This window comes from Phoenix dactylifera, chromosome 9 (genome assembly GCF_009389715.1).
Source record: "Phoenix dactylifera cultivar Barhee BC4 chromosome 9, palm_55x_up_171113_PBpolish2nd_filt_p, whole genome shotgun sequence".
NCBI classification, from domain to species: Eukaryota; Viridiplantae; Streptophyta; class Magnoliopsida; order Arecales; family Arecaceae; genus Phoenix; species Phoenix dactylifera.
In genome coordinates this window covers 22,574,224-22,583,370 of record NC_052400.1, presented here as the reverse complement: position 1 = coordinate 22,583,370, position 9,147 = coordinate 22,574,224, and the positions used below count along the sequence as shown (strand labels likewise).

The following is a 9,147-nucleotide window of genomic DNA, read 5'->3' as shown; positions in this document are numbered from 1 at the left end:
AAAATAAACTGAATATAATTGCGAAAATAAAAATCAAAAGTGGCTGAGAAGAAAAAATTTTCTTTAAAATTTTTGTGATAATTTTCTCTAATTTTTTCGTGTCTAGAATAGGATGAAATAGAATAGGATGAAATAGAAGGTATTTATAGGGAGATTTGAGCAAGAATATTTTGGTCTTTTTGTGGACGCATCCGTGCTTTCCGTGGACGCGCCCGCGGTGATTTGGCGAACGTCCCAACAGGCATTTTGCGAAATCGAATCTCGAGCCGCGTATGCATTTAAATTTTTTCAAACAAAAATAAGGAGGAGCTGTGAGATTCATCTATAGCGAAGGGTAACAATTACAGAAGCCCATATGTAGAAGAACCACCCACGTCCCTCGTTCGCGATGCGACAAAGCAAAAGCGGAGCTTTATTCATGATCGCTATACCTGTCACAACTCACAAGATAACCAATACAAGTCCGGATGGAAGAGAGATTTAGCGACACGGCGTAGTACATAACCACAGTAGAAACCAGAAGTACATCATATGATTCCCATACGTACGTGCTGTTATTGCAACAAGAAAGAAAAGAAGGGCGAGCAGGAGGTGCTGAAGCAGGGGCTAAGTATTTTTACGTGGTGAGGATGGGAGGCAGGTAGTCAGTGTTGGTGCCGAGGACCCGGGCCCGAGTGTCGGGGAAAAACTCCATCCCTGGCAACTCGGTGATCGCACCATCACTGCTGACTCCAATCGGGTAGGCGAGCAGATGTCCCGGGAGGTCGCGGTCAGGATTATCGCTCGAGTACAGGGCCCAGTACTGATCCGCAACCTTGTTCACCTTCCGCACGCACTCCACACTCTCCGGATGGAGGAAGACGTCATCCAGCATCCCAAGGTGCTCATACCACAGAGCCAACCGGAAACCATGGATCTGTCCCCTCGCTGGTTCCCTCGCGGACAGATAGCAAGGCTGGTACGCACCCATGGCAATCTCCGAGTCCCGGGCTCCATCCATGGACCTCTGATTGATGTTGGCTGACCCAACGATGATGTACTCATCATCAACTGAAACAAACAGACAACCAACTCTAAAAACAATTAGCAAATGAGCAGATGCTAGTAAACTCAACTCAATATTCCATCAATATCCAATCCAGAAAGAACCAGATCAGCTAAAAACTGGAGGCCCCATGCAGGACTCGAACAAGAAATGAAAATGCTAGGCAGGGTGCACGACATAGAGAGAAATTGCACTTCTATTAAAAGACGACATGATTCTGAATCAAAAATACCTGCATCCCATATGATAAACCTTCCGGAAAGGAGTCAGCAGTACAAGAACTCACAGCTATGACAAGAATATATCGGCAAAGCATTTCAATAAAAATCACACGAAAAGCTTAAATTTTAATGAGGAAAGAGACAGAAAAACAGCTCGATTTCATCATATCAACATGCAAGGACTGGTAGAGTGAAAGTGATGGAATGTTGCAATGTAAACAACTCATAACTAGAAATTCCTGATGATGACATTATCACAGTTGGAACTCAGCCTTGAATGCATTTCGGATGGTGCCGAAGTACAGATAATTTTATGATCTAGCATGCCTTTTATTTTTCCAAGTTGTTGTAAATCTCTCGACATGGAATTGTAAATTTTCGCGAGTTCACATCTTACAACTTTCGTCCAAGCTTATATCACGCCATCTCAATTTTCACTTATTTAGCAGCCAAAAACTCTCCCTTAAAAAGATGAAGTTAAAAATAATAATATATATATATATATATATATATATATATAGCTTTCAATTTGTTCTGAGCTATGGAAAAGACATATCATTATCTTGGAAGTTCAAAAATATCTAAATGCATCCCTAAAACCCTTTTTACTAACTTCCTAGTTTGGTTTCCAACAGTCCTAGAAACACTAGATAATGCAGCTCCTGACATTGAAGAGTTTCAAGTTCGGACTGCCAACCGTTGCAGGGCCCGCGCTACACATGCCTCTGCTTGTTCGAAACCAATGGCCATTCCATCGAAGCCATAAGAGTTTCCAACAATAAACTCCAAGAAAGTAAAATAAGAAATATGAATCCGAGAGCAGAATAAAATAAAAACAAATTTTAAGGATGTGCGACAAATAAGTACCAATCATCATCTTGCTATGAACGTAGATCATGAACCGCCTGGCCTGCTGAGCTCTAATATAATCGGTGTCTGGTTCAGGATGCTCCTCAGGTTCGTATTCTCCGCTCTTCTTTACCTCCCGATTCCCTATGCAAAAGAAGGTGAGATAGTCCTTAGGGTTTGCTTCAATCCCTTTTGCCCGGAGGGCTTCTATGATGTCAGTATACATCATTTCCATCGTCCTTCGTTGCCAATCCAAGATTGCCTGAACTGATCCGCTTTCTGGAATACCCTCCGGCCACATAGGCACAACAACGTAAACAGTAAACCGCTCCCCAGCTTCAATCTTGCTAACAATCTTCAATGATAGCTCCTTAGGGATCAGGTGTAACGCCCCAATGTCCTCAGGCTCGATGTCATCTGGCTTCCACCCAAAAGAGCTGCCGAGAAAGTATTGGTTTTCGATATAGATGAAATTCTTTGCCCTGCGGATGGCATTTATGTAAGCATCCTGAATGCTTCTGTCAATGATGTTATCCTTTCCACTGACAAGCCCAGCTCTAGCAGCATCCTCTGGAGCATCGGGAAAGCCGAATGCGGCACCACCATCAATGGATCTGAATAGCTGAACATTCCATGTCTCTCTATCCTCTGGGAGCATGACAGGAGAAGGTGGAATGATGATGTCTGCCAGATCCCTAAGCTGCACAAGAAGATCCTTTCCCCCTTGCTTTCTCCATCTCTGCTCAAAATTGTACAGCACATCCCAAGCAATGAGTCCTTCTAGCCGTGAATGAATGTCATGCCAAGGTTCCCTGGGTCCGCCTTTCTTGATTGATGCATCCTTAAAATTTGGCTGATGGAAATCATCATGATGAGCTGTATCCAGGGTCCTAAAAAGAGAATGAAACTGCGTATCATATCTTCCGTCGCAAAGGTCAATGCCCCCAATAAAGCTCACAATTCTCCGCTGTTGAGAACCCTTATTAGGCATCTCATGGTCTACAACAACAATCTTCTGATGATGAGTGAACATGGTAGAAATCTCCAGGTCCTGAACAATGCTCCCTCCATCATCAGGATTCCGGGGACACAAAACGCAGTGCACATCTGTGCCCTGAAAGTAGTTAGCAGTATCCTCGTCATGGGTGGCCATCAGACCATCTTTCTTTAGCAATCCTACTGAGGTCCTATCATCCCAAACAAGCATAAGGACCCGAACACCTTCACTAGCCTTTCTCTTGAGTAGCTCCCCAAGGGTAACATCTCCACCTGGCTTTTGCCTCTTGGAGTCCCTCAACAAGGTGATTTCGGTGTATACTGACCACCCAGTGATGTAAATCAGATGCTGGGCATTGCTGATCGCATCAAATATGTCCTCCCAGCATCTGTGCGGACCATAGTATTTCCCATCAGCAAGAGGAATTTTGGGAATGAAGTTGTCAGGGACGTGTGCATCCTGGTAAAGTGTTACTTTGCAACCCCGTCTTTGAGAGAAAAAGGTATAAGGAACACCAGGGTACTTTGCACTCCGGATACCTCTTGCCCAATTGCGATCTTTTGAAATGTCAAAATACTGAACTTTCACATGGATCTTGGCTCCTCCATCAAGAGGATTGCGGTCTTCATCACAAATTTCGAGCCATCTATCTGCTTCCTCACCATCTAGGATCTCCGCGACAGGCAGATAAGCCCTTCCAATCAGTGATGCCCCGATAGGGTTGTCAAACTTGACGGTGAAGATGACATTGGCGGCCATGTGGGCACAGTAGATGTGAAAAGACTCGTACCAACGAGGGTTGACAGGTTCATCGGTTATTAATCTGGTTCGCCCAACTCGGGCCTTCTCTAAATCAATAGTTGCATAGAGTTTGGAAGACCCCTTGCCAAGACCGATGGCGTCTTCAATTCCTCCAACAAGCTGCAAACGAGGATTTCATAATATAAACAGAAATCAAAACAAAGGGGGAGGAAAACATAATAAACAGATAAATGAAGCTAAACCATCAGCTGAAGATTATAAGATAAGGCCTTCGCACATGTAATCCACCGCTTGAGGTGGGGGGTGGCGAGGGACAAAAATTAACCAGGCCTTGTATGTGTAATGAAAATATATAACACTTGCAGATGACACCTTCCAAGCATGAAAAGCATATCTGGAGCATTCCATGACTATCTTTAAATCACACCGAGTTTAATGAAGGTACTTTGACCGGCAAAATTATTTGTAGATAAACCAACAGCTTCAATCAAAGAGAAAGCAATTACAGGAAATTTTCTTCTTATTTTGGCGCCGATACATAAATAATGAGAGATTCAGCCTCCACAGATAAGAAAAGGTAATCCCCCCCCCTACCTGTTAAGAAAAATCATTTAAAAACTTCAACCATTTTGAGGAGCAACAAAAGGTGGTTGCGACAGTTTTTTCCTTTCAACGCCTTCCAATAGTGAAAACATAAGTCAACTACAAGAGATACAAATAGCATAATAAACTGCAACTCTCATCCATTCATTCACAAGGTAATGCAGAGACAAATTGTCAATATCTCATCTCCGTTTACCATCCAATTATAAAGTTAAACTGGAGAAGGTAGAAAGTTACAGCAGAAAGTTCTGTCTGGTTAGTTTCTTCAGGTACTCCTGTCAAACTCCAGTTTTTGATCATCATCCTCAACAAGACATTTAAACATGATCGACGAAAAACAAACCACAAAATACCAGGGCCAGTCAAAGTTCTTCAGCACGATGAAGCTCGAGTGTAATTAAAATACACATCTCACAGTGAGCTGTTACGAGAAATTTCTACAACACCGAAAACAGTCTCTAGAAAAATTCAACCCTTTTATGGTGGTTTACTTCGAACCGGTTTATTTAAATAAGGATGTCAGATATATTGACATAATCCCTCTGATCTTTCAAGTCGAAATAAATGCACAAGTTGGGGGAATTTAGACTGATAATCTACCAGAATGAGCGAAAAGATGAAAAATATACCATGAATTATGCGTTGCTCTTAACAGATGAGAGGAGAAATATTGAAGATATGGCGTAAATACAAACATGGACGACGCAAACCAGATTAAAGGACAAAGCTCTGCTCGACGATTTAATGGCTATAACAACAATTTACCTGGCGGATAAATTTAGGAGCACCGGCGGAAGCTCTGGAGAGCGAATCTGCCTCAAAGATGGTAACATGCAGCGTTCCATGGAGCAAAATATGCGCCATCCCTTACCTGTATACTCCTCAATGGAAAATAAGAGAAAAAGAAATGAAAATTTGATGAGACCGAGACAGATCTAAGCCAAACCCATGCGGACAGAATTAAACCACCGAAAGGAACAGCCTGATGCACAAAAAAAAGAAACAAAAAAACAAGAAAAACATTCAGCACCCGACCGATGTGGCAGAAGAATTGAAAAGACCTAGAGCACGCATAGCACCGGAGATCCGGACTCGGAGAGAGCAACGGCCGACTTTAAACGTAAAAGAAGAAGAAGAAGAAGAAGAAGAAGGAAAAGCAATAGATCCCGACCCGACAATTTCTTTATCTATTTTTTGCCAACAGAGAGCAAAAGAAAAAGAGACTTTTAGAACACACAAAAAAAGAAAGGAAAAGAGAAGAGAAATAGAAATACTTGCGGAATGAGATCGAATGCATGAGAGTGAACTTAACAAACGAAAATAAAAGCAGGGGAGACTCACCGACGGATCGGGGGATTCCGAGTAGTGATCTCACGATCCGAAAAGAACTGAATCGCTCACTCACTCTGGCGGTGGTTTGGTTCGGAGGAGCGGGAGAGAGAGAGAGATCCGAAAGGGGAGCTCGACAGCCCGGAGAGAGTGAGGGGGGTCGGAAGGAGGAAGAAAGAAGGAGATTATTATAATTAGAATGAACCAATGTAATCTAAAAGGATATAGACGAGTAAACGTACGAACACGATCCGAGGCGAGGTGGGTTTGAGGTGCACTCCCAACCGTAAGTGATTCCGCATTCTTTCTGGCTTTACATATCAAATCGTATCGTTTATATAATATATATATTATATTGTAGATAGACAATGTGGATAAGTTTGACCCAGCATGCGGATCGTCGGCGACCGTTGTATCGGTGCAGCAGCCCACTCTGCGGAGCTGCTCCATATATACATACGTTAAGATAAATGTTTTTTTTTAATAATAATAATAAATTATTTAAATTGAAAAAGCCAAACGATATGTATCGTGTGTATATATATATATATATATATATATATATATATATATATATATATATATATATATATATATATATATATATATATATATATATATATATATAATTTATGTATTTTTATGATCTTAAATTGGTAAAAAAGAATGGTATCAATTATACTGATGTAACAAAATGCACCGTAGAACTTCTACGTATTTTAAAATATGAATAAATTTAAATTTTTGGATTTTGGTGATTAGATCATACTAAAAATTATAATATTTTAAAGTATGAGTAAATTTTTGGATTTTGGTAATTAGTTGAAACTGTCCATTTTAATATTTTTCTTATGATCAGATTAAAAATTATAAAAATACATTAATTTTATTTTTTATATAATTGTAATATATATTATGTTCCAGATCTAAAAATTAAATGGTACAATCGCCATCTTTTTTTTTTCTTTTTTTTTTGGCAGTAAGTTAACATAAAATATGCAGCTCAACTCATGCATACATTTATACATGCATATATTAGCATATATACATGTTTAAGCAAAAATATTAATTTTTGATTTATTGATACAATTCCATGATTGATGGTCGCGCATCCCATTCTCTCAATAATGGATTTCTTGCCCCACCCGATTTTGTCATTTGGATACGGGCATATAATAGGATGGGCAGCATGAAATGACACGTTGCAACCTCTCCCTATAATTGGCTGGTCCCAAAAACTCATCCACTGCTTTTACGAGGCGGCAAATAACCAAAGGCCCATACCACGGCAGCGGAGTAGAATTGGAATGTTTTATTCAAGTAAAGCCAAAGAATAATGGACTCGAATGGTCTTAAAAGGATGCAATTTCAATTGTGCAAGCGCTAATAATTGAAAATGATGAGCAATAAGAGTATCAACGAGCAGTGAATTTTGGCAAGTGTCACTATTAACTTAATTTACATGTAAATGTTAATCACATATGCGTCCTAGATTGCTCTCCATTTTCAAAAAATATTCCCAAGTTAAGCTCAAACCTTTAGATCTAGCTTTTTGAGCACCTACCAGAGATGGATTACAGCAATAATAAACTTTGCGTGCGTGTTTATGTGGATGGATAGATATTGAAGTGTTTATATAGAGATATAACATAGAATCATCTTTTCTTACCTTTGTATGAACATGCAAAGATATTTCAAGGCAAGACCTCCCAAAAAGAAATCTCAAGGTGGCAGCATTGGATATAACACTAAAAAGCGAAAAGGGAGAAGTACAACCTCGTTTTCTTTCCAGTTAATTTTGGATTTAATCTCCAGCTACATTTAAATAATGTTCGATTGAGCTCTAGTTGTCAGTTGTTTGTTAGAACATGCTCATAGGAAGTACAGTACGTCGGAAGATATGGTATGTTAGAATAGCTTTGCAGTTATCAATTTGCGCTAACAGTTGTTAAAATAGGACAGATAAAATTGCTAATTTTGCGACGCTCGCAACCTGAGCGATGATGCTTAGATAAATAGAGATCAAGGACTATTCTAACGGCGACGAAGGCAAAAAATTCCTCCTCCGTTTTTGAAGGGTGTTTTCGGATTTATAAAAAGTACTTTAACATTTATTTTTTTAACATGACCTTCCTTCGGTTATTTGATGCAGCCACCGGGATCGGCCCTCTTCATGCCCATAAGGGACGCAGAGGTGAGGGCTCGTTCTACGTTCCGCACTCAGTCAATCGATGGAGATGGGTGCAGATCCTAATGATGAAGACGAAAACAAAAACAAAAAAAAAAATGTTGCGGCTGACGCAGTGAAGCAACGTGAATGCTACGCTGAGTGATTTTTTTGGAGTTACCATAGCATTGCTCTCCGACGAAAACTAAGAGAGATGGGGGACCTCATAACGAGTGGAAAGCAGAAGCGGATCGAGGGGCACCTCCATTCACACGCACACACACTCTCTCTCTCTTGCCGACACGGGGAAGAAACGGGGATGGAGACCGGCAGCCACTCGCTCTCTCTCTCTCTCTCTCTCTCTCTCTCTCTCTCTTGCCGACACGGGGAAGAAACGGGGATGGAGACCGGCAACCCCCGAGTGGCTGCCGGCCACTCGTGTCCCCCTCGGAATTGAATCTTGTCACGTAACGTGCCCCCATCTCATTCTTGGAAAATGCCTGTTATGTGCCCGCGCGCATACACTAATCATAAATGCCGATTTGGCAATTTGATAGCCAAATATTCTGATAAAGAGGACAGCGAACCTCGTGATTGCGAGGGACCTGACCGGGTCCACAAAAGCAGATCACAAGCACTTATTCCTCTAATATGTGAGACCCCTACGGATGACCGCTTCTAAGTTTTTCTATTTTGCATTCCCATCGAGTCGGCTGAGAAGTGAAATGCTGGACCAATCGCTAATGAAGCTATACGTTTGCCCTAATTTTTGGGTCGGGATTGTTTTTTTTCTATAAAAGAATGATTGATCTTTTTTTGCCACGTCGGCGGTTGGATCGTGCTCCATACAAATGTCAAAACAATCTAAACTCTCTCATTCATCTATCTGCATGGATCTTGAAGCCAACGTTATGCTATTTAATCATGGATTTACAAGAAGAAAACAGAATTTCCATTTGTTGGAAAGCTAATATGAATCTTGTTGAACACTCAAAAGGAGCTCTTTAAACAAACAAACAAACAAGCACACAAACAATCCAGATTGAGGGGGCATTGGCGGCGTGGTTGGGTGCCACCTCTTGCTCCATGTCATTATATCTCATATCCAATATAATTATTCCGAAGACTGTGTTGACAAGAATTGAGCGGCTTCTCTGAAACTTCCTCTAGGGCT

At 40.9% G+C, this 9,147-nt stretch overlaps 1 protein-coding gene across 3 annotated transcripts; it reads right to left on the bottom strand.

The window, feature by feature from the left end:
• Window positions 1-388: 388 nt before the first annotated feature.
• Window positions 389-6,096, bottom strand: LOC103718527 (phospholipase D alpha 1-like). Of its 3 annotated transcripts, none has more exons than XM_008807395.4 (4): window positions 5,819-6,096; window positions 5,243-5,459; window positions 2,134-4,033; window positions 389-1,050 (listed from the first exon to the last, which is right to left on the bottom strand). In XM_008807395.4, the coding sequence occupies exons 2-4, from the start codon at window positions 5,339-5,341 to the stop codon at window positions 617-619; spliced, it is 2,433 nt and encodes an 810-aa protein (XP_008805617.1). In that variant the 5' UTR covers window positions 5,342-5,459; window positions 5,819-6,096; the 3' UTR covers window positions 389-616. The 3 variants fall into 3 exon arrangements, with proteins under 3 accessions (XP_008805617.1, XP_008805616.1, XP_038986449.1); XM_008807394.4 differs by having other exon boundaries at window positions 5,243-5,348; XM_039130521.1 differs by lacking the exon at window positions 5,819-6,096 and adding an exon at window positions 5,508-5,527 and having other exon boundaries at window positions 5,243-5,348.
• Window positions 6,097-9,147: the final 3,051 nt, after the last annotated feature.

Coding starts and splice junctions, on each gene's coding strand:
- LOC103718527 (XM_008807395.4), bottom strand. CDS start 5,341: ATGGCGCATATTTTGCTCCATGGAACGCTGCATGTTACCATCTTTGAG. Junction 4,034..5,242: donor CTCCTAAATTTATCCGCCAG/GTAAATTGTTGT, acceptor CCTCGTTTGCAG/CTTGTTGGAGGAATTGAAGA. Junction 1,051..2,133: donor TCATAGCAAGATGATGATTG/GTACTTATTTGT, acceptor TGTTTGTTTCAG/TTGATGATGAGTACATCATC.